This window comes from Cebus imitator, unplaced genomic scaffold (genome assembly GCF_001604975.1).
Source record: "Cebus imitator isolate Cc_AM_T3 unplaced genomic scaffold, Cebus_imitator-1.0 Scaffold152, whole genome shotgun sequence".
NCBI classification, from domain to species: Eukaryota; Metazoa; Chordata; class Mammalia; order Primates; family Cebidae; genus Cebus; species Cebus imitator.
In genome coordinates this window covers 3,130,897-3,156,643 of record NW_016107467.1, presented here as the reverse complement: position 1 = coordinate 3,156,643, position 25,747 = coordinate 3,130,897, and the positions used below count along the sequence as shown (strand labels likewise).

General features: G+C 35.4%; 1 protein-coding gene across 1 annotated transcript in view; it reads left to right on the top strand.

Annotated features, from left to right (window-relative positions):
- The window catches only part of CNTN3 (contactin 3), a 336,227-nt gene that overhangs the window by 93,517 nt on the left and 216,963 nt on the right, over positions 1-25,747 (top strand). The window contains exons 3-4 of the mRNA XM_017543319.2: positions 10,750-10,876; positions 23,542-23,717. Of these exons, the coding sequence (XP_017398808.1) occupies positions 10,750-10,876; positions 23,542-23,717 (303 nt within the window). The remainder of the gene's footprint in view (positions 1-10,749; positions 10,877-23,541; positions 23,718-25,747) is intronic.

Sequence of the window (25,747 nt, the reverse complement as noted above, 5' to 3'; positions counted from 1 at the left end):
GGCTTTGTGTGATCAACTATACCATTTTGTAAATCAAAACTATCTGCAATGATGCGTAAGTACAGACACCTACAGACCCAGGGAGATTCCCAGCCAAATGCTAATTTACTGAGTTTTCATACACACACACACACACACACACACACACACACATATATATCTAACAGGTATGCTAAGAGGTTAGAAGAAGTATATGTTAAATATGGTCACTATCTTCTGAAAGTATAAAGCTCAGGGATGAGGATAAGAGTGAAAAACAAGTAAATGTAATATATTACGTATAAGATAACAATATTGGGTTGAGTAAAATGCACAAACATTTTTCTAGGGATTCATAATGAGGAAGGATTACTACAAGGGAGATAGTGAAGAAGGGTGGATGAAATAATTAAGAGCAGAGTTTCCTCAGACTTTCTTACACAGTTTGGTGGCTTCTCACACATGCTACCAAATGCTTCTTCCAGAACTTTTTTGGTGCTACCAAAAAAGTATAGAGAGATTTCTATCTAGCTCATCCTCCATCCTTGAGGATTGCTTATTTATAATCTGTCCATTATTAAGGAAAACAAGAATTAAAAGGACACCGGGCATGGTGGCTCATGCCAGTAATCCCAGCACTTTGGGAGTCCAAGGTGGGTGGATCACCTGAGGTCAGGAGTTCAAGACTAGCCTGGCCAACATGGTGAAACCCTGTCTCTACTAAAACTACAAAACTTAGCTGGGCATAGTGGCATGTGCCTGTAATCCCAGCTACTTGAGAGGCTGAGGCAGGAGAATCCCTTGAATTCAGGAGGCAAAGGTTGCACCATTGCACTCCAGCCTGAGCAACAGAGTAAGACTCCATCTCAAAAAAAAGGGTTAAAAGGAGCACCGTTTTTTTTTATTCAGAGTGCTTAATTCCATGTCTATTTTCCATGTCTACCATTCCATTTCTAATTCCATGTCTTAATTCCATGTCTACCATTCCATGTCTATTTTCCCTTCATAAGTTGGCATTTGAGGATGCCCATGTGTTTGTTAACTAAATATATATAATGAAGAGGGATTTTGTTCTATGCTCTATAGCACTAAGAAACAATGCTTTTCAAAACAAAATAAAATGTGTTTTTATTTGACAACATTATAGGTAGTACACAGTGTTGCTCTTCTCCTCCCTAAGGCTATAGAGGTAGTAGTTAGGCCGATTTGGGGAAGGCTCTCTTGTCTTCACTATATCTTGAGCCCAGTGATAGTCTTTCAATTTTTAAGGTGGCTGTATTTTTTCTTACATTGCCAATATTGGTTTTATTCCTAAGAAAAGGAAATGAAAGAGGTATCTTGCAGTTGTTACCCATTCCCTCCTAAAATAATCTGGGGTACTGGTGGGAGGAGAGAAAGCTTCTAGACCAAAACTTATCAAATTGGGGATAACAAACCATTGATGTTATAATGATATTAACATAGTAGTAGTTTATGTCTAGCATTTTAAAAAGTAGGGTAAAGCATATTGGATGGAATAGAATAAAGTAGACTAGAATAGCATATAAAGGAAAAAAGTAAGTCCAGCATGCAGTAAGGATTAGTATTATTTGAAGAAATCTTTTTATCAGTTGTATGTTTAATTTGTCAGTTGTATGTTTATCAGTTGTATGCTTACTGTGTCTACAATTAATCATGATGATAATTACATTTTTAGTTATGAATCAATTAAAAATGAATTTGACAAATGTAAGCCTAGGGAACTTTAAGACATATCCACCTCTCCGCACCACATAGTTCCAGTGCATTTTGAGGAAGATTGTTGTAATAGTCCATTTTCATACTGCTAATAAGAACTGCCAGAGACTAGGTAATTTGTAAAGGGAAAAGGTTTGATTGTCTCACAGTTCAGCATACCTGGTGAGGCCTCAGGAAACTTACAGTCATGGCAGAAGGCAAAGAGGAAGCAAGACACTTTCTTCACAAGGTGTCAGGAAGGAGAAGAGCTGAGCAAACGGGGAAGAGTCCCTTATAAAACCATCAGATCTCATAAGAACTCACTCACCATCACTAGAATAGCATGAGGGAAACTGCTCCCTTGATTTAGTTACCTCACAACATTGGGGATTATGGGGATTACAATTTAAGATGAGCTTTGGGTGGGGACACAAAGCCTACCCATGTCAGTTGTCCTTTCTGTTCTGCTTCCTTACAGCTCCATATCTACCCCACAACCCAGCTTAATCCTCCCTGTAGTCTGGAAATATAAAATCAGGAACCTTGCTTAAGAAAAGAAACAGGGAGAGATAAGTAGATGGTGTTTTATACACTTAGACATTTGTAAACACAATGCTAGCTTCTGCTTACTGAGGTAGGGGCAGGAAGATATCATGGTGTTTTCTACTTTTTGAGATTAGAGCTGTAAAATACTACAAAATACAATCGCTGGATAGTATTAGTTCTTTTTTGTTGTTGTTGTTAGAGATGACATCTCACTGTGTTGCCCAGGCCGAACTGCAGTTGTGTGATTGTGGCTCACTGCAGTTGCAAACTCCTGGGCCCAAGTGATCCTCTCATCTTAGCCTCTCAAGTAGCTGGGACTATAGGCATGTACCACCATGCCCTGCTAATTTTTATTTATTTCTAGAGATGGAGTCTTGCTATGTTACCCAGGCTTGTCTCAAACTCTTGGCTTCAAGTGATCCTCTTGCCTTGGCCTCCCACAGTGCTGTGATTATAGGTGTGAGCCACCACACCAGGCCTAGTAGTAGTTCTTAATAGCTTCTCCATTACAACTCATTTACAAAAGGAACTCTTTATTGGATAATTATTTTTCATAGAAACAATGACCTTACACTAGAGTTTGATACGAAACATTCTTTCTAAGACGCATAAAGAGAATTGCGTCTGGACCTAACAGGCCTTGACCCAAACTCTTTGGTAAAGAATAGAAAGTGTTAGAAATAATGGATTCCATAATAGAATTGAAATCATCTTTATTCAAACCTTTGAAAGTGATGTGTTAAAGAAATATTATAAAAAGAGTTGATTAATGCACTTTTTTCATATGACAGGTGAGTACCTTGTGAATTTGCACATTTCAAAAATGTACAATGAAAGTACAATCGAAAGAGGGAATGTAAGTGTTCTTTTTTTTTTCAGATAAATGGACCATGGATTGTCTTATCCTGGTGTATTGTACACATTACATATTGCATCCAACAATAGAATTCTAACTTTTTTTTTTAATCATGTAGAGTTGCTATTAAGCTGTCTAGCTAGAAAGGTATAATTATGGTCTGAGAATTATGGAAGGATGTCATGGAGGTTTAAAAACATTAACGCTCACATCCATAAAAAGACAATAGCATGAATTTAAGTACAGAAAGCTGTGAAGTACTATGAAAACATTTTAATCTCCAAAGACTCTAACCCATCTCCTCCCACCTTGTTTTTCTGCCAAAAACATTATGTCCTGCACTACAACTATAAATTAGATAACCATTTCATTCAACTGCAAAGAACATTTCAACAAGCAAAAATATAGCCATTGGATTTAAAAAGTATCAACATAAAACATTGGGTACTCTTAAAAGTACTCTCAAGTCCTCTTCTCTTACTGAATTATATTACAGATTAATATTAATCAGTCCAGTGAAATAGATAATACCTTTCATCAAAATCTGTGATTTGTTTACTAAAGCAAAGTGCCAAAATCAAGATACTTTAAACACAAAACGTTTGTACCTGTATTTTGATATGTGTGGGCCTTTTTGTGTTCCCTTAAGCAGGTTGCAATCAGAGAATTAATGCAAGTCTTGGTAGAAATCTGCGTGCTTTGAAAGGGCTCTGCCATTCCAGGGAGGAGTATTGTTTTACTTGAACATTTATTTATTTCTAGGCCCTGTGAAGCTTAACCAGTCTCTGTCAGTTTCAATTCCCTAATTATTGAATGCCACTTCCCATGCAATTTATTTATTTCTGTTTATGAATAAAACAGGAAATAAATATAGAGAAAAATAATGTAGTGAACTATTAATGTCTCAATTTAAAGGATTTTCATCATTTTTATTGGTGTCATTTTGCTCTTATATTCCAGGTGCCTGCTATACTCCAGCACTTTTAACTTAATTGCTAGCTAACATTTCCAGATGTGGAAAAAAGACACATCAGTTATTCCTAATAAGTATTTTCTTTTCCTTTCTCATCTGAAGTGTGCTATATTACCTTTTCCTTTTTTTCTGGAGCATTGGTTACAGTATAGCTTTTAGCTTCAAGTGACAAAATGCATTAGAGGTTTGTTTTTCCAGCATACGGTGTTTGGAATTATGTGGTTCATGTTGGCTCAGGAACTCAAAGATATGAGGGCTCTGGGTTGCCTTTTCTGTGACATACTTGTGTGTGTGTGTGTGTGTGTGTGTGTGTGTGTGTGTGTGTGTATGTGTATGCACATATATAAATATGTATTTTATACACACACGTACAGAGACAAGGGTAGTGTTCCCCCTAATGGTGTCCAGTTGGTCGCAGTAGTTCTCAGCATTCTTTTCTCATGTACAAGTTTCCATATCAAAAAGGAATGAAAGCAATGTCAGCATTTTATTCACTTCAAAAAAAAATAAATCAGAGTAGAGACTTATTCCTAGAAGCTCTTAGCAGGTTAACCCCTTGTGAAAGGTTGAATTGTGCTCCTACCCCACCTCTACCCCCAATTCACAAGTTGAAGCCTTAAACTCCAGTACCATATTATTTGAAAATAGGGTCATTGCTAATGTCATTCATTAAGAGGGGGTTTTTAGAGTGGACCCTCATCCATTATGACTTGTGTACTTATCAAAAAGGGGAAATTTGGACACAGAGACACACATAAAGAAAAGATGATATGAAGAGATACAGGGAGAAAACAGCCATCTACAAGCATGGCAGAGAGGCCCAGAGCAGATCCTTCTCTCTCAACCCTCAGAAGAAATCAACCCTGCTAACACCTTGAGATAGACTTTCAGCCCCCAGAACTGTGAGACAATAAATTCTGTTTTGGAAGCCACCCAGTCTGTGGTACTTCATTATGGCAACCCTAAAAAATGAATACGCCCTCTTGGGCTGTTAGTGGTCTCATAAGCCAGTCTCCCCTGGCTACCCCGCTTCCCAGCCAAGAATAACAAAGCATTCTGGAAAGCTAGTATCTCTGGAGCTTTCACTCTCCACAGTGAAAGGCAGACTCTAAGGGCTGGGAAGAAGGGCAGGCGATAGCTGTTGAGTGGACTACCAGCAGCATTGGTCACAGCCAGTTTTTTGCATGTGGCACATGTCTGGCATTCAGATATTTGTTAAGGAAATGAAATATTCTAAGATCGAATACTTTATCTTCCTCTGACATTGGAAGCATATAAATGGAATTTTATTTTGGTCTTGTTTCTTTGGCATTTTCCAGCTTTAAACTACCATTGCCAAAATAGAAGATATCCCATTTCTAAAAAAAGTTTCCATCTTTTAAAAGTTTTTTTCTATAGAATAGTTTAGCTTAGAATATAGATCTTATTTCATTGGCAGCATATGATTTTACTTTCTTTGACCCAGGCTAGAGCTCATTCTGTTTAGGTTTGATGCCTTGTAAGTACATGGAATATTCCTTTCTAGATCCATGTCCCATTAAATTTTGCCTTTAATTGTATTGCCTACCCTTACACCCTATTGTGATTTACCCTCTGTGTTTTGAAATGCACTGCTGGTTTTTGTTTTCCATGTAGATATGACATAAATCAGTAAGGAAAAATAGGATATGCTTTCCTTTTCCCTAGGAATTTCAGATATTATCATTGTCTTTTAGGAATTTCATTTCTTTCAGTAAAGTAATGCAACTTGCCCAGAATCCCTTGTCTATTTTTCTTTGTCAGTCTTCATAAAAATTGTATAGAGTATGATCATTAGAATTGATCGTCTGTGGTTTGATCTTTTACGTGACATTACCTTAGGAGCTCATAAAGCTTGTACTTACATTCGAAGGCAGTTATTCCTTGTTGCCTGTAGGTGCTTTGAGGGAAAAATAACACCTTAGGATTGGATTTGTGGACTTATTACTCCTCTTCGGAAATGTGATACGCCCTTTATTTTAGGTTGTACACTTAAAATGGAGCTTTGGAGCCAGGCTAGCATATAAAAAAAATGCCCCTGTCACAAAAAGTAAAGTTTAGCATCAATATGAATGTCACATTGAATCCATTAGTTGGGCAAGTGGCCCCCTTCCGTTTTCAGACAGGGTGCTTTTTACTGGTTATGAATAGCTGTGTGAATAGTCAAGGTTCTGTCTTTTTGAGGATCAAAATTCGTTTTGAAGAAAATGTTGGATAATTTCTTTTAGATTAGCAAAGCCTTCAGAATCTATTCCTTTTAAATTTATATTGCCGGCAAGAGACTAGAACATGAAACCCTAGCATTTCTCATCCCTATTTCATTCCCGTGAAGCAAGATTGAGTGGCCTTGTCTCCTTTCTAAGTATGAAGCATGCACTGACCTGTCACGTTTGATTATTATTTTGTACTTACTTTTTAAGAGGCATTGGAGGTTCCCAAATGGCTGCTGATGGGCTGAAAGCCTTTAGGAGCCTTAAATTTCAGAGATGGCAGATCATTTATGTGCCCCATAGGCTGTTAACTCCAGCGCCATCAGGAAATGCTGAAGTTGAAAAAGCATGCTTTTGGTTAATTTTCACCTCTGACCATATTGAGAATAGTGTGGCTTCATGGAAAGGGAAACAAACCAAGAATGTGAGGACTGGGGATGATTTCAGGTCTTTCACCAAGAACTGTGTTACTATGGTCAGGTCATTTCACCTGTCTGTGCCTCACTTCTGAGGAGGCCAAACCATGTGCAAAGTGAGAAGAGGAGCTCTTAAATTAAAATCGTAGCTTTATCAATCACTAGCTGTAAAATAGTATCCACCTCATATAGAGTTATTATGAGGATTGTTTCATCTTATCCATTCAAAAGACAGATATTGAGTATCTATCGTGTTCTAGGAGCTGAGGATAGAGCAATGAATTAGATACAGATAACAAACACGTACATAAATATGTGTAGTGTTTGTGTAGGGAGATCTCGTGAGGTTGTGAAATGTGCTTTGATGTCTGTGGCTGGTGGGAATGAAGGGTGTGTAATGACTTTAGATGGGGGAAATGTGGATGGTCTCATTAAAACTGAGAAGGTGACATGCTAAATTCTGAATAACAAAAAAAAAAAAAAGCAAAAAAACAGAACACAAGAAGAACAAGTGTGTGAGTCCAGAAGTGACACAAAGCTCAGCAGGTCTGAGAAGCAGGAACAAGAACAGTGTGGCTAGACCTCAGAGAGCAGGAGCTGGGGCCAGATTAGCTTGAGATAGAGAAGCAAAGGATGTAAATAGCTGCTTTGTGTGCCTGGCACATGGTTCGTGGTGCCTGGTTCAATAAATGTTAGCACATTAGTAGTTATCCTTCTCTCAGAAGGATCTCAGAAGAAAATGCTTCTAGTAATTTAACATTTTTATTTATTTATATTTTTATTATTATTATTATACTTTAAGTTCTGGGATACATGTGTAGAGCATGCTGGTTTGTTACATAGGTATACATGTGCCATGGTGATTTGCTGCATTGATCCCCCATCATCTACTTTAGGTAGTTCTCCTAATGTTATCCCCCCTCAATCCCCACCCCCTGCTGTTCCTCCTCTAATTCCCCCAACCCCTGAAAGGCCCCAGTGTGTGATGTTCCCCTTCCTGTGCCCTTGTGCTCTCTTTGTTCAACAACCACTTATGAGTGAGAACATGCGGTGTTTGGTTTTCTGTTCTTGTGTCAATTTGCTGAGAATGATGGTTTCCAGCTTCATCCATGTCCCTGCAAAGGACATGAATTTAAATGTAATAGTGGCCTCTGGAGAACACATGTAGCATTGCTTGGGACATGACTTTTATTTGATGATGATGAGATGGGCATTTGAGTTTTTTTTTTTTTTTTGAGATGGAGTTTTGCTCTTGTTACCCAGGCTGGAGTGCAATGGCGCGATCTCGGCTCACCGCAAGCTCCGCCTCCTGGGTTCAAGCAATTCTCCTGCCTCAGCCTCCCGAGTAGCTGGGATTACAGGCACGCGTCACCATGCCCAGCTAATTTTTTGTATTTTTAGTAGAGACGGGGTTTCACCATGTTGACCAGGATGATCTTGATCTCTTGATCTCGTGATCTACCCGCCTCAGCCTCCCAAAGTGCATTTGAGTTTTTACTATGACCACTTGGAGGAAATTTTTTGAACACTTCTCTTTGCCTTTTTTGTTTAAACCACTGCTTTCTTATCTCTACTAATCTTTCTGGTTTTGGTTTATCTCTCCAACGTTCCTGTTATTTCCAAATTTATACCATTATGTTAATGGATTACTGCTTTCAAACTCTATATACATCAGAATTTGTCAGAAAAATGATGCTATCCCATCAGATAAACAATGAAATATATGTATGCTATCAGAAGTAAATCAGAAGCTATTACACTAGAAAAATGTTAGGAAATGTTCACTATATTTACAAGTATTTCTGAAGAGACATCAGAAGTATTTTCAACTTTCTAGGACAATAAATTTAATTAATAGAACAGACTGTCATTTTTGTTGTTTCTTATTATTTCTATTTGGTGAATTGGTTGAGGGGCAAAAATGAAGAAATTAGCAACATTGCTTCTTTAAAATCAGAGATCTTAGTAACAATTTTTAAATCAATTTCTTCTGGAAAACTCTCTCCTAAAAAGCAAAACAGAAGCTTTTTTTCCTTTGTCATTTTCCCCTGATAGATAAAAGTAATGATCAGGTAAAGATAAGGGACTAAGGGGGATAGCAAGCTGCTGTCTTAAAGGATGGTGGGGATTAGTGAGGGCTAATTGTTCGGTGGTGGGGTGGTGCAAAGGTGCCCCAAATCAGCTGAGCTGTGAGCTTACCCTCACTTCTGATAGTAACTTTGAATTCAGGAAGTTCCCAAATTTTCCTTAGTTTTGATAATTTGCTAAAAGGACTTATGAACATTGTTGAAAGCTGTTATACTCACAGTTGTTATTTACAGGTAAGGGATCCATACTAAAATGAACCAGAGGAAGACACATAGGGCAGAGTCTAGAAGGTTTCAAATGCACAGATTTTGTTGTCCACAGGACATCTGACCCTCCTGGTACTGATGTATGACAGTACTCAAGGAGTATATTAGCCAACCTGGGGAGCTCACTGAGCCTCACTGTCTAGAGTTTTTATTGAGACCTCATTATGTAGGCATGACTGACCAGTTGCACATGTGGTTGAGCTCAGTCTCCACATCATCTGATACCATGTGACCCAAGTCCCTCACCCTTAATCACATGGGTTAGTCTACCTGATGGAGCCAGTTTCCAACCTAAGACTATTGGGTGTGGCTGTCCTCACCCTAAGATTTAGTGTGGCCAGCCCCCACCCTAATCAAAGACATTTCAATCAGCTGTGGCATAGATTACCTCCTAGAAGCTGAGGGCAAAGATCATACCTAGAGCAAGGCCAAATTTTTTACATAAACGGTGAGAGAGTATCCCTTCATGGACTGTGGAATCCATTATTCCAGAGTGTGTGTTTTACATTCTGCAATGCTGTGTGAACTTGCTCATGACAACTAACCACTCTTAGGTTCAGCATTTGTCTTCTGTTGGGAATAATTATGGCTTTACCTCACAGAATATTCTGAGGATTAATGAACAGATTTGGGCACATATAATTTTCTTTGGAATTTCAGCTTTAGCAGCTGCTATTTTCATCATTTTAATGATTTTAATCATATTGTTATCATTTTACTGTTGTTACAGTTATGGTAAATATTTTTATTAATGTTAACTGCTATTTGAAGTAGACAAAATGTCAGCTCATTGTTTTAGGGACTTTTTTTGCTGCTTTTTGGTCTCATCTTCTTTCTCTGACTATTCATGGACTCTTTGTCTCTTAGCCTATTTATTCTCTGAGTTAATAGAAACTCCTCTGTAATTTTGCTGAACATTCCAAGCAAGATAGGAAAGTAAAGAGCTTTTTATTTTCTGTGTGAATTTGTTTGTTTTCAGAAATGCTATGGCAATGATTGTACGACTACAGTCACATAAGCATTTGGTGATGGAGTTATCTCGTTCTTTTTTAAACTCATAGTACAAGAGAGAGATTTGTTCTTTTGTCTGTATGTAGAAATTCTCCTAAAAGCATGTTCAAGCTGTCTTTGCCAAAGCAGAAACATCTTTGAAAAGACAATTTGTTCAGTGCTGTATCCTTCTCTTCAATTTGCTAGTGATAAAATGGACATCCCACCAAATATTGAATGTTTTAAATTCCAAATGGCAGTATAACATTGTGAAGCTTAAGGTTTGCATGCCAAGTAGATTTTATGAAAGTACTCTGGTGTTCAATTAGTTTCAAATTCACCTTTAGTTTGGCAAAGATGCTATGACAAAAAAGACTTGGTGTAACAGTTTATTCACAATCTACACTTAGGTGTAGTTTATTGTTATAAAAAGTAATTACTGCAGTATGAAGTGATCTTAATATGGCAATATTTTTCATAACAACATTAGTTCTCATAGAGGTGTTACTATGCTGCTGAGTGGTTTAAATGATTCCCTTTAACAAAACAATGCCCACAGAGCATTTTACTTTATAGACAAATGGAGCATTACTGGATTTTTACTAGTTGCTTTTTTTCTTCAATACTGGAATGCAGCTTTTTATAATACCTTTTACTGATTATTATTTTTGGATGTCTCCCACCCATATAGGTGAGCTTCTCCTACAAGGCCCTGTGTTTATCAAAGAACCCAGCAACAGCATTTTCCCTGTGGGTTCAGAAGATAAAAAAATAACTTTAAATTGTGAAGCAAGAGGCAATCCGTCACCTCATTACAGGTACAGTGAAAAGTTTGAAAATTCTAATAAAAGCAAACACACTTATATGGTGATTTTGAATTTTTTTTGCTTCAATATATTTATGCCCTCAGTAAGAAAAAATTAATGAAGCTGTAGTTATGTGATATACTTAACAGTTTCAGTATATGAACATTTAATATATATATAGCATATATTTGATTTGTTATTGATCTTGGTAGAATCCCTTAAACAAATAATGTCTTTTCATTGATTTATATTGCAATTGAATTTATAAACTTGGATTTACATGTGCTTGTCAAGGACACATTTATTGTGGGGATGAAATCAAGTGTGTTTTAAAGTTAACTTGAAATCATAGTTAAAAAAATACTTCTGTGTCCCACTTTTGTTCATTTGCCGTTTTACTGGATATGTGCTTGGAGGTTCAATAAGTATGGAAACATAAAACATATTTTTACCAAAGTCATTTTAATGATTCTTGAAGAGAAAATATATTTCATTTATTAGATGTATATCAAGTTAAAGTCTATGTTTTTAATATTATATAAACAATTCCTCTTTGCTGAAAAATTTCAAACATCATGGAAAGGTATAAGGAAAATAGAAAAAAAATCTATACTCCCACCACCTTAAGTTAAAATTACTGATATTTAGTGGATTATTTGGATGAGATGAGTATTTATATTATTAAATAACCCAGGATAACCATTTTTACTCTTAGGGGTGCTTGGGAGACCCACTTTCATGAAGAGATAAATTATTTATAAATTACGTGCTGCATTCTTATAAGTGGTTGCAAGAAATTACTCAAGACACCTTTAAAGCAGCACGCTCTTTCATGCAATGTGAACATCTACTACGAAAACCCTATTCACACTATTGGTTTGCGTGACAAAACCTTTTCTATAATCTGTAGAGCAAGCAAACTTCAGCCAGTATTAATACAATTTTAAATGTTTAGAGTTGTAATTTAGATCTTACTGAACCTCTGTTTTTCTCTTAAACTATGTAAATAATCGAAGTCAATAGTCATTGGTAAATTGGGTCAGGATTGGGGTAGAAGGTAGTCTTTTGTATTTTTGCATCTGGAAATAATCAAGATCAGTCTCTTTCAACAATATTTCACAACATATTTCTTGAGGCCCTATTGTATACTTCAACAAAATAAACATTATAATTCCAGGTTACTGGTTAGAATAGGCAAAGGTGAGAAAAAGTTGTCTTCTGCCTCTACCTTTTTCTATAAAAATAGGAAAATTATTAAATAAAATCATTTAAAAAGCCAGAAACTATTTTATGAACTAGTTCCTTTAATCAGACATAAACATATGTAACATTTGGAAATACTTTCTTCTTTTGGGGAGAGTTGAACAGATCAGCTTAATAAGATATTATCCTGGAAATTTTTTTGCCGGCATTTTTGTAAGGCATTCTAACACCTTTTAAATGCATCTGTTTGTTTCTCCCTGAAATGAAAGATTATTCTCACAGATATAGTTGCAAATAAGATAAAGCAGCCATGTGAACGACTCATGTGTGGGCTGTTTTTCTGTTGTCAGTAAAGTTGTATTTCCTGGCATTTATCTTATGAATAATTTGCTGATAAATGTGTTCAGCTGAAAAATTATCAAGATATAAGATTTAGTCATGTAGGAATGTAATTGTAAATGAATAGATTAATTATGTTTGTATAGTTTTGTCAAATAGCCAAATGTCTTGAGCTTAGATATTCAAAATAACCTTTTATAGTAATTATGTTTTTATATAGTAGGTGTCTATTGAAATGCCATGGAGTCTGTATTTAAAGATATTGGTAACATATAAAATGTTGATAAAGAAGTTTCACTGTTTATATAATGATTCTCATTTTATTTTACATCCTGGGATATCATCCTGGCATTTACATGTTGCAATTTAAACAAAATCTGTAACTGAGACTAGGAGATGTGTGATTTGGGTTGATTTATTAGTTTTAGGTTTGATAAATAAAGAAATTTAACATGTTTGGTATTGTTTGATGATTTTGGTTGGTAGCCAAATACAGCAGATACTTTCATTATAACTTTAAAGATTTTCTGAAGTTAAGATTTCTAACCAATGTAAGATTTCACTTAAGCTAAATGTTTATGACCGCTAGAAATTGAGACCTAGAAAAGCACAAGGGAAGCTCTTTTCACTCTAAGAAATATCAGACTTTGTTTTAACCATAAACAACCTTTTGTTATTCATGTCATCTGAATATGAAATAGATTGTGCCACTGTAGTAAATGGAGTTTGGAATAATGTGGGTTGTAATGACAAATTTATCTTTTTAGATGACACCTTTATTTTTGGCCTTATTTTTTCCCTACCTTTTAAGTTTAATATTCAACTAGGTAATATTTCACATTATGCTTTAAAATGGTCCAGAATACAATAGGCTTGCTTATTCTTAATTTTTATTGTCTTTCAAAAATCACAAATAAATACCATCAATATATAATGACATTGAGGACATAAAAAGGAAGAATATGGTGGATTTTTTTACTCGAAGTCAGAGAAAGGATTTTTTTTTAACATATATAATGATAAATATAAGCAGATAGATAGAGAGGAAGCCAAGGAGGAATATTAAGGAGTCATGGGAAACCACTTGTTAAAAGCAATGCAAACATGTTTCTGAAAATTCAGAATAAAGTTAAAGAATCTTGTAAAAGAATGTCCTTTGAAAGCCCAAAGCCTGCCTTGTAGACTGATGCCAACTTGTCTGAAGGGTGATCTTGTCTTTGTTTTTATGCCATTGGGTAAAAAGAACTCTTAATTGACCATATTAAAAATCCAAAAGTTCAGAAATTCTCAAGAGAAATTACTTGTCTTAGGGTTTAATTGAGAATTTTATTCTTTTTTTTTTTTTTTTTTTTTTTTCCATCCATGGTTTGCTACCTAGTGTTTCAGAATAATCTGCCAATCTCTTGCTAACCAGGACTGTCTAGTTAAGAATGTTCCTAATTTTTTTTTTTTGCATTTCCCTGCCTGAGCCCCAAAGCCTATATTTAAAGGTTAATTAGTATTCAGTCTCATTGTAATTGCTGATAGTGCTGAAAGAGGTTACCCTGAGGAAGTATTAATACTTTTTCTAAATGAGAAAGATTTCTTCTACTTTTTGTGGGGTTAGAAATGTCCAACTAACTAATGCTAACATGAAAGACCACAAATAGGAGAACCCCTGGCCGCTGCTGCTGATGCTATTTAAAGGGGCCACATGTTTTGGTGAGATTGGGGTAAAATAGGTACATGACAACAGGGACCAGGCGAGTAATAACATTGAAAGATAAAGGCCTGCCTGAAGAACATATAGATATATTGAATAATGGCTGGAAACTGTTCATCATTCAGCCCTAAGCCTATCATTACATGATCACAGCTGCTTCTCAGTACTGGCCAATTGTTACCATCTAGGATCTTGTAAAGAATGCCCCGGTATGACCAAAGCTTTTAAAGAGAGTTTTAAAATTTAGAAATTTTCATTTTTGAATCGCTCCAATTTTAGTGTTAACTGTTTTTGTTTTAAAACACACTGTAGACCAAAGAAACTAAGTCTTAAGTCTGAATGTGGCCCATGTGGGCTTTGTGTTTCCAACTCACAGTCCAGCTCAGGACTTAGAGGTGTGCTGTCCAGTATGGCAGCCAGTGACGACATGTGGCCCTCGAAATTTAAATCGATTAAGTTAAATTAAAAATTCAGTTGTTCAGCCACAACAGCTTCATTTTAAGAGCTTGGTAGTCACATGTGGCTAGTTGCTACTGTATTTGACAGTACAGATGAACATGCCCAGACTTGCAGCATGTTTGAGGTTGACTCCTGGGCCCACAACTCTTTTCTATAAATGCTCCTTCATTTTTCTCTCTTTATAAGTAAGTAAACAGAACATTATTCTCTTTCAGCTCTATGGGAACAGGTAAACAATTTTGATACATAGAGTGTAAGGAATCTTGGATACAGAAGTTATAAGGGCTAAACATCATTGCCAAGTGGAGGTCTTTCCTGTCCACAGTGGCCCTTAAACATGATTCTGTATAATGGAGCCAAATCGTCCACATTTTAAATTTACTGATAGTCAACTAAATGCATTCAGTATGAGAAAGAAAGGGAAAATAAAATACACTAATTTCTGCTAACCATCTTTTCAAGGGTGGATGTAAGGAAGGGAAGTCTGAGTTTATTTTGTCTATATATTGACACAGTAATATATATCTAGGCACACAGAGTACTGTACATAGTATTGTATTTGGCTATGCATATATACTATGTGTATGCTGTCAATTCTATATACTATTCCATTTTTAGAATATATAGTACATATATGTGCTATATGCTATATAGTCTATAATATAAAATATATATGACATGTTTTTAAGCATAATTTGGATTATATGCAATTTGTCCTTTACATATTTCTTACTGCTACGTAAGATCTGATGTCATTGTTATTTTGCTTATATGCCTCAAGGCAAGACAAGTTATTGTTCCTCTAAATTATTTTGGCACTTAGAAAAATGACATCCTTTTTGTCAGATTTCTAAGTCCAGTTCTCTGTGTTCATCCTCAAGTTCAAGTCCTTTCTACATCCAGGCTTCTCTACCTGGTGAGCTCTGGTCCCCACACGCGCAATCAGCCAGTAAGAGTAATGAAATAGCCACATGTTGGAATGGTGAAAAAATACAATCACATAAAAATATCTGTAGTGCCTGAGGCAAACGGAGGTAGATAACACCTCTTACAGGGCAATTTAAACTTGGTTGCACATCATCTCTCCCAGGAAGCCTTCTTGACATCCTTAGTGCTGGATTCTGTGCTCAAACAGTGTGCCCAACCATTGCATTACCTGTATGATAAAGCTCATCAAAATGAGGTCATATTGCCCTGGTAGGCTGTAACTCCTTTAAAGGTGAAGACAGTGTGTTCTTCATTCTTACATTCCAAATGCCTAGCAAAATAGTGAATGCTCAATTGGTGGCATGAAAAAAGTGATATGAAGTGAATAAGGGGGAAAACAACAGAATTTGGGACTGTGTTGTATTTCTGGAGTCAAGAATGTCATGAAGGAACACAGGGTCAGAAGTTGCTAATAGTTTATTCTATAAGATATTTTAAAATTTGTATATGAGTCTTAACTTTTGGCTCCATTTTAAGACAAATTGCCTTGAGGTAACAAAGATGGCTTCCTGGAACTCCAGGCTACTCATATCTTCTGCAAAATGTCACCTGGAAGAGTAGGGTGTCTTTCTCATAAACGTCATCAAAAGTTCCAAATGGTGTCAGAAAAATATGAAATAAAAATGAAGCTAACCCTGTCAGTAGTCAATACCCAGCAGAGACACAAAGGTTAGATTTTAGATATTAAAGGTGATCGTATAACAAAATCACATATATTTCTTTTTGTTCCTCTTTCTTGCGTTTTTTCACTGGGGCAAGGAGAAAGGATGTACATGTACTGATCAAATACAAGTTGGGTCACAGTCACATTCTTATCCAATAAGATTGAGACACAGAATATCTGACTGGCCAGGCTAGGGTCATGTGAGGAGGGCTTTTTTAAAGGAGAATGGAGGAGCTGGTACCAGGAAAAGCTAAGATGGCTGCAGGGAAAGCAATAAGGAAAAACATCTGTAACACTCCATGGAATAATTTTAAGATGATCCCTGATTAATATGAACCAGGTTATAACCATGTAAAGTGAACAGTTGTTTTTAATCCCAGTATAGGTCTCTAATCTGTTTTATGTTTTTATGTATGTTTAAAATTTATCAATGAGTGAGAAATGGGAATCTATATCATAAAACACATTTTAAACATTCAATTAAAAAAAACAGCATCACAACTTTAACTCATTTAGATCTTTAGCAATTATTGCTGAAGTCTAACTAGTTATTTTTGGATAAAGTATTGAATATGCAAATTCAGACATTCATTCTTTCAAAGGCTGCAATTATTCTCATCACTTCAGTAAACATATTAACAAACATTGCATTTGAACACAAACGCATTTGCTTATTAACTTGAAAGCTGCATCTAAAACCACAAATTGCTTCTGTGATTAAATTTCTAATTTTCCTGTCAAACTCCAAATAAAGTATTGCCTGTTGATTTAACGAGTGTTTAGTGCGGGCATATTTCCTAAGCCCAAATCCCAGCCCCTCCCAATGTTTTAGTAAGTTATTTTGTTATTTTCACATTGGTTTATGTTGAGGTTTAAAATAAGTTTGTTTTCATCCAGAATATTGTTTGTATGTCCGTTGTCCAGACCAGATTTTGTGTGACGGAGTACACATTTGAAAGACAATAGCTTTATGTAATCAACTGTGAGGTGAATTTTATTTGGGGATTATTTTTGAAACTACTGGAAGTCATTTATTTTTAGTTTTGTTAGCTTCAATTTCAAGTTGTGATGTTGTCTGACCTTATTACCGGGTTCAAATGGAGGACACATTTAGAGCCTCTTGCCTTAAATTATACCAATGATAAATAGATCTGTGTTTATATTCGTTATCATTATTCCATACTAGTGTGGTTTTTGTGGAAAATGTTGCCATTTCGGATAATAACTAATATGTTAAATAGCAATAACTAGTAAGATAAAGGAAAATAATGATGTGTTAATTCCCTATCTTTAAGATTGTTTATCGACAATATGGATGACCGTAGTCAATGAAGACGATGTGGAGGTTAGTTATGACTAGGGTAGAGAACAGAATTAGATTACTTTATTCAAGAAACTTCTGTTAGTTCCTGTCATGTACAAAGTATGGTGCCTGATGGTAGAATTTCAACAGTGATTGAAATAGTCATTATCCCTTGGAGCTTACGTTACTTTGAAAAGCACCGTTTGACCCTTAAAATTTAGGCTTTTTTGCTGATTTAACTCATTATTATACAAATTTGTGTTCACACACACACACATTCATTCTGTTTCTCTCTCTCAAACATACTTTGTTCTTTGTATTAGAAAGCCATGATTTTTATACCCTCAGCCATTGATGTTTTAGTTTATTTCCTGAAAGCAACAATGAAAGTTTTCCTCGTTTTGAAGTAATAACTACCAGTTTTGAAATATCTCCTATGTCAGGTACATTATGCTTTCTCTTCAAGAATTCAAAAATTGTTGGCCTCAGGGTATGCAGCTGTTTTAAAGAAATTGTATTCAAATTCATTTTTAGGCGGAAATCTGCCTTAGACTCCACCATTATGTTTTATTGGGCTTCGTCCAATTCTCTCAGACACTACCTTTATTAGCCAGTGTCCCTGTTGTGTGTGGAGAATATAACTAAGATTTAGAAGGAGACTGATCAAAGGTACACTACCTTAAATAGGCCAGTAACCCACGACTTCTGATTGCAGTACTCCAAATATTTATCTCTAATTATTGACGGAGATACAAGTTCACATAGAACCTTCACACGAACCAGTTTAAGGGATTGAGAGCTCCTTGAAAATTACTAGATTTGTGAAATATGTATAATAAACCATTTCTCACTTGTGATTCTAAAAGCAAATTCTAATTTGTGTAGAATGAGTGTTTGAACACTGAAGGCTGACACTGAACTTATAGGAGGATCATTCCAGAGTGTTACAACATGATGATTATGCAAAGGTGTTTAATCTTTTGACATTTACCACCGAGCTAAAGGTACAAGGCCAGTCTGCTTCTGGAGCACGATGTAAATGTTATATGATTGAAATGCTGGTATATATAGCCCCAAGAGACATGAGGTTATCTTCTTCTTTTGCTCCAGATCAATGGTTTAAGCCTTTTGGAATGGGATTTGGGTATGCAAATATACTTTTATGAAGTTTTAAATAATTTCCATATTTCAAAAAGATTTCATTCTGATACTTAGAGTTCCTGGTGAACTTTTAAATTCTTTGGTAAAAGTAGAAATTTGTAACTTTTACAAAGGATTATGAACATGCAGAACCAAAAGGCAATGTTAGCTACTAAATGCTTCCCAAATTCATGACCTGAGTGTGCCATTTATCTGTCCCACTTTGCTACTGAGTGTTGTGTTCATGAAGCCCAGATAGTTGGATTACAGTTTCTTGTAAAGAAAATGAGTCTAATCTGAAGATTTATTGGACACATACTTTGTAAAGAAGGAGCTGAACGTGTGTAACATGTGTATGCCTTCGGGGTTTTTTTTTGTTTTGTTTTTGTTTTTGAGACAGGGTCTGGCTCTATTGCCAAGGCTTGAGTGCAGTGGCGCCACCTCAGCTGGCAGCAACCTCCACCTCCCAGCCTCAAGCCCTCTCACCTTAGCCTCCTGAGTAGCTCGGACTATGGGTGCATACCATCACAACTGGCTAATTTTCACCTTTTTTTGTAAGGATGAGGTTTCACCATGTTGCTCAGGCTGGTCTTGAACTGCTGGTTTCAAGAGGTCTTCCCAGCTGGGCCTCCTAAAGTAGGAGGATTACAAGCATAAGCCACTGTGCCTGGCCCTTATTATTCATTTCTTACACAAATGAAAATATTAGACATACTTAGAAATCAGTCTTAAATATGAGTATTTTGCCTTAGGAACTTAGATATACTTAGGAACTTAGGTATTTTTTCTCTCAGGATAAAATGTTAATAACTATTGGCAGCTTAGGCCCAGAGATTACTTGCACATTTCAGAGTTTAAACAAAGACAACCTTTTTGAATTCACATATTTTCAGCAAGAGGAAAAACAATCAATGTTTAATAAGATATTGAGAAATTTTATATCACCTGGGGTGATTTCCATTTAATGATGAATAGTATTAGGCAGGAGAAAAATAATTATATTGCTTTGTTAAAAGAAAATTAACATTCTTCTGATTATGGCAAGTATATTTTAGCTCCAAAGAGTTTGCTAACACAAATGCGCTAACATTTTGGACCATATTTAAAAATGGAGGAACATATTTTAAAAAGAATAGTCTTTGCCTTTTCACATACTGAAATAATCTAGGGATTGTGTGTGTGTGATAAAGACTGAAATAAAGAAAATAAGAAACATTTGTGTGTAATGGAACAAATCTTTTCCATTTTTGTTCTTTAGTCAAAACTTGAGGATGATAGCTTTTAGATCTTAGACACCTAATGAAATAAAGTATATTCCAGCATATTTTATGGTTTCTTAAATGTTTCTAGCTGTTAAACACGCAAGAATAAGTGCTTCTCCATATTTTATTTATCTTTACAATTTTCCACATAGCCACTGTACCTTGATTATTCATTGGCTCAACACAAAAACACAATTTTCAAATGAAGCCATCAGGCCTGCTTAGTCAGGCCATAAACATTCTAACTTGTGAGCTAAACAGTGTTTTGTTCATATACAAACTGCTCTTCTTAGGTGAGGAAAACACAAATGCCCTTTGTCATGAGAGTCTTCCATTCAGAGGTGTTTGAAATTAATGATATCTTTCCTGATTTGTGTTTAGAGGAGGTTTTTTCCCCTGTAAGCTTTTAGTCACTTAGTAACTGAGAAATCTTTTATAGTTTAAAAATTAAACCCACCCACTTTTGATTTACTGTCAGAGATATTCTTTAAAAGGGTCAGTATGTGTTCTCATTCCATGTTTTGCTGACTTCTCAGGGAAAGTACCAATGTAGTTCAACCATATGTGAAAGACATAGTCCATTCCATGTAAAAGGAGAGGACTAAAAGCATTGAATCAAACATAGAACCAATGTGTGCTTGAAGAGAATGGAATAAAAGAGAAGCAAAGGGGACAGATGGGTTTGCAGCCTTTGATGGGGGGCCTCTTCCCGTACTAACCATGGCATTTGCCCATTTGTTGAATCCCTACCCAGTGGAAGCATTGAGCTGAGAGCTTTGCATACATTGTCTGAATAAATTGAAGAGCAAGCCTATGAGATAAATGACATTTTCTCCATTTTGTATGTTAAAGCTTAGGTTCAGGGGTGTTAGGTAATTTGCCATGGTCATGCTGTAGGTGACCAACTGATAAACCAATGAGCAGTTGGTTCCGAATGTAACTTGTTTTCATTACGCTGTTGTTTGAAAGGCATGGCTAAGGCGTGAGGATTAGACAGAAGGGTGGAGATGGGAACAGAAACTAGGAAACTAGGGGAAAAAAAATACCTACAAAAATGTGAGCTTCCTGAAGTCAGGGACCTTTTACCACAACTTCAGAACATAGAAAACTGCCTGACATACACACTTTGTAAATGTTTTTTACTGACCTAGTAGAGTGGGAGGGAGAAAGGGAGGAAAGGGAGAAAAGGGAGGGAGGGAGGAAGGAAGGAAGGAAGGAAGGAAGGAAGGAAGGAAGGAGGGGAGGCAGAAGGAAGGAAGGGCTTTCTAATCAGCTGTTGAATATGAAATGGGCTAAATTAAAACGGAGCAATTCTTTTCTGCTTGTGTTTACCGAATGTACATATTAAACACTGGGAAATCTTACTAAGGTGTAGATTCTGATTCAGGATGTGGGGTAGGGCCCTAGATTCTGCATTTGCCGCAGGCTCTCATGTGGTGATGATGCTGGCCTGCAGACCATATTGTTTCAGAGTATTCGTAAAGAGTGTGAATGAACATGTTTCCCTTATTTTACTTGCTTTTCTGAATTTCTATAGTTCTAGGACTTGGGATGGAATAAGATGAAATGTTTATTAGTGCTCCCAGTTCAAATTCAAACCTTAAGGGTAGACTTAAAGTCAAAATAAGACATGGTAACTCAAAATGTTCATGCAGATATGGACTTGTCTTGGGAAGGATCATAAGAGTTACTTTATAAGTAAACCAAACAAAAACCAACAGCAGAAATCTGCCATAAATGAAAAAGATGTTATTGCTTTTTCTTTCTAATTTTGCTCCAGTTCAAAAGAGAAGAGTTGGCACCTCCAGTTTGTTCTCTTAATTTCTTGGGGCCTTTTTATTACAAGTGTTGCTTTAAGAATTGAGAAATTCGAATGTGAAGGAAAAAAGAACAAGTGAGAAAAATTTGATTTATAAATTTAGCAAATGATAAAATATTACTTTGAGCAGTACAGATTAAACTTGTAAACTCACCCCTTTTCTTTACTACTCAGCCATTAATACTTCATTAGGCATTATTTCAGATATAGAAAATGATATAGATATACAATAGGGCATAATGATGAACTTGCATATAATTATTAATTTAAGAAATAAAGCCAAAAATGCTAAATTTCCCAGTGTAGGCTCCCTAAACACATCCTACCTTCTTTCCATGAGAGTTTTAAAATACCTTAAAGTTGAGGTTTATAATTTTTAGACCTTTTAAAATACACTTAGTATATAATTAATAATTATTAATGTATTATGCTGTATAATTATATGGTATATTATAATTATATAAATAATTATGAAAATATATGTGTATATTAAAAGGTCTGAAAATTATAAACCTCAGCTATGTTTTAAAACCTCACATAAATGATATCTAACTGAATTTTTAAATTTGCCTTATGTACTATTGCTTGAGTCATCCATGTTTATAAAAGTGACCCATTTTCGCAGTTGTATAATATTCCATTTAACTCTATGCACTTCTATTTGAGATGATGTTCACATTTCATCTCTTTATATGTCTTCACAAAATATATGCAGGTCAAATATTTCTTATATTAAGGCAATAATTTTTAGATGGCCCATAATATCATTGAAGAACTCTGTGCTAGAATTCAAGTAGATGCCATTCCTGATCCCTCCAATTAGTAATTTTGGGGTCAGTTGTCAACTCACACAGTTGCTTTATTAAAATCATCATCTGTAAAATAGTCATTATATTACTCTTTTTTTCTAAAATATTATAAGGAATAATTGCTATGACCATTGTTATAATATGCTACAATTTACAGAACTGATTGTAGTGTCCGTTTATTATAAAAATTGGGTCATCTCAGAGGTGGGTGCCCCATTTTTTACAGTAATATGTTCTTGATATTGTGAGGTATGGATGGGTTTTTAAAGGTGAAGTACTTTGATGTGTCAAGCATACTTATTGTTTAAAAACTTTCAGCTTGAAAACTCTTATTTAAAAACCTGCTTCTCCCTTTGTTTTTCTTTAGGCTTCCCATTGATAAATATGGCTCTGGGGTTAGCACCTTTACTTTTTCTGACCCTCTGGGTGGTGGTTACGGTCTTTTGCCACAGTGTACCATTTTGTAAATTGCACTGTGATGGCTTAGAAAAGTGGAGAATGCCTCGGGGACAGGTATTTACCCAGACAAATTGAAATGGATAGTTGAGCACTTATCCAGTTAATTTATTAAATGTGCCCAGTCAAACTAGATAAATCAAAGAAATGTGCTGTTTTCTTCCTTCATTGTCAGCAGGAGCTTGGCCTAAAGTACCTGAGATAATTACCTCAACTTTCTACTTCATCTTTGCCTGTATAGACCTAGCCTAATTTTTCCCGTAGTGAACAAATAAAATCATTCCCACCTCCTAAGAAACCTTTAAAAACCTTTAACCTCTAGCTACTACTTTGTTGTACTTTCTACTGTGCTTTAACTTTTTGTTTCTGATAAATACTTAGGCATATTTGATCTTCAGTTATGTAACATTTGAATAATATATGTATCACTATTTACTTATATGACGGAAAATGTTTAAAGTAGATATTTTAATCAAGATCCTTCTTTTAAGTTTAAAGATACTAAGGAGGGAAAACCTTGATACTGTTTTACAGATGGCAGCTGAATGGAAGTGATATTGATACGAATATGGAACATCGTTATAAGTTGAATGGTGGAAATCTTGTGGTTATTAACCCCAACAGAAATTGGGATGCAGGAACTTACCAGTGTTTTGCAACAAATTCACTTGGAACAGTTGTCAGCAGAGAGGCCAAACTTCAGTTTGCCTGTAAGTTTATGTTCACATGTCTAACAAATTCAGCATTAGAAAATATATAACTTAATTTGTGTGGTCATTTTGGATTTCAGAAATAATATGTGGATTTTATTCAATAAATAGGTTGATAAAACAATTCAGTATGATTTTTTGGACACCTTGTAGTGTTCAAATCAGAGCTTAAAAATGTATGTATGTGTATGTGTGTGTGTTTGTGTGTGTGTGTGTGTATATGTCTGTGTGTATGCTAGTGTGCATGTGTACATGTAGGGGTGTGTGTGTGTGTGTGTGTGTGTTCTGTTTTACTGTTTCACAAGGATTCTGTTTAAAGAACAGAAAATAATGCAGTTGATAATTTTTTTATTGAGCAGCTACTATGTGCATTGTTCAATGAAAAAAATATGAAGGAATTGTCAGAAATGGTCCTTGCTTTTGAAGAACATTTAGAAAATTCCATCTGACAAACCTGAAAATATTAAGGAACAAAGGCAGTGAGAACAAGAAGAAATTAACATATGTGGTGACATGTTGTTGACCCCGCTGGGGTCCTGTCACTGATACCCTTACAGAGTACCCTCAGCACAGCTTCCTCTGAGGCCTGGGCTCTGGAAGCCATTTTGTACCATGTTATTTAGACTCGAGTTGATACATAGCCCAATCTGGGAACATGCTTTCTCTAGGAAGTTTGGACTTGGACCCAGAGGCCCGATTTATTTTTTATCTTGGCTTATTTTCTCTTCTTTTGTGTTTCTTTTTACTAGTGTCTCTTTATTATAGTTTTGTATTTTGTACATAATACATATTATGATTACCTTGCTTCTAAGATTTTTTTTTTAGTTATTTACACCCAAATAATTCTGAAATTGAAATGCATATGTTCTTATGATGAGGTAGTATTCCCTCTGTTTTCTCCATAAGCTTTTATTAAATTAATGATGGGTCATTTAATACGTGGCCTATTCTTTTGCTTTCTAGTTTAATGATGGCAAGGGTTGGCTTTGTTCGTGCCATTATATTCTGTGTCCTGTTTTTCATATTTATTTGCTCTTTCCTTTGTTTTCTCTTTACTTTTTTCCCTGTAGGCACAATTTTTTTTACCTGTTTCTTCCCTGCATATTTAGAAAGCTACATGTGATGTTTATATCATACAACTGGTTACCTTTAAGTTTACTAAATACTTTGTGTATATTTCTCCAATAGCCAGAATTTAAGTTTATTTTTTCAAAGTTTCTCCATTTTAAACAAAGAGTTTAGTTTCCTTTTTCCTCTTGTGCCATATTTTGTAGTATTAGTGCAATTTCCATGGTTATGATTAATATGATTAACATGATTTAAATTATATTATTTTAATGTATATAGGAATATATATGTGTGTATATATATAAATATATATGTAATAGTCTTCTCATAGATAACTGTGTATGTGCGTATAGTTGTTAACCAGAATTTGCCCAAAATCTATGATGTAGCTATGTTTTACCTGGCGTTAGTGCCAGCTACCAGACCTCTTCTCATTTTTGCATTCTTATTTTTAAAAATTTCTCAATAAATTTAAAAACATTTGCATTATTTAGTATGTTACATTTAAAAAAATCAAGTATGTTTTATGCTTTTTCATTTTAAGGGATGTCATCATATTCCCTTAAGTGTGAGGGTATCATTTGGTTGATAATAAATGTTGAGTCTCAAAGCTGTTTAACAGAGAATTCCAAGTGTTTTGCTCTGTTGTCTTCTGAAATTGGTGCTGCTGAAGACAATAAGGTGGCCAGGCTAATTTCTGGTTTTGGGGAGCTCACCACCACCCCTTGTATTTTGGGGTTCCCTTGGTTGTATGTAGGAGGATTTTATTTTTTCTTCATCTTTGCAGTTTAAAACATACAGATTTCCAGCATATAGCTAACTTTATTTTAATTTACTTTGCTTAGAACTTGAAAAATTCTTTTTTTTGTACTTATACATTTTATATACAGTTGAGGAGAGTTTCTTTTTATATAGTTTAGTTTTATATTCAATTTATTTATATTTTCAAAAGGCATGCTCAT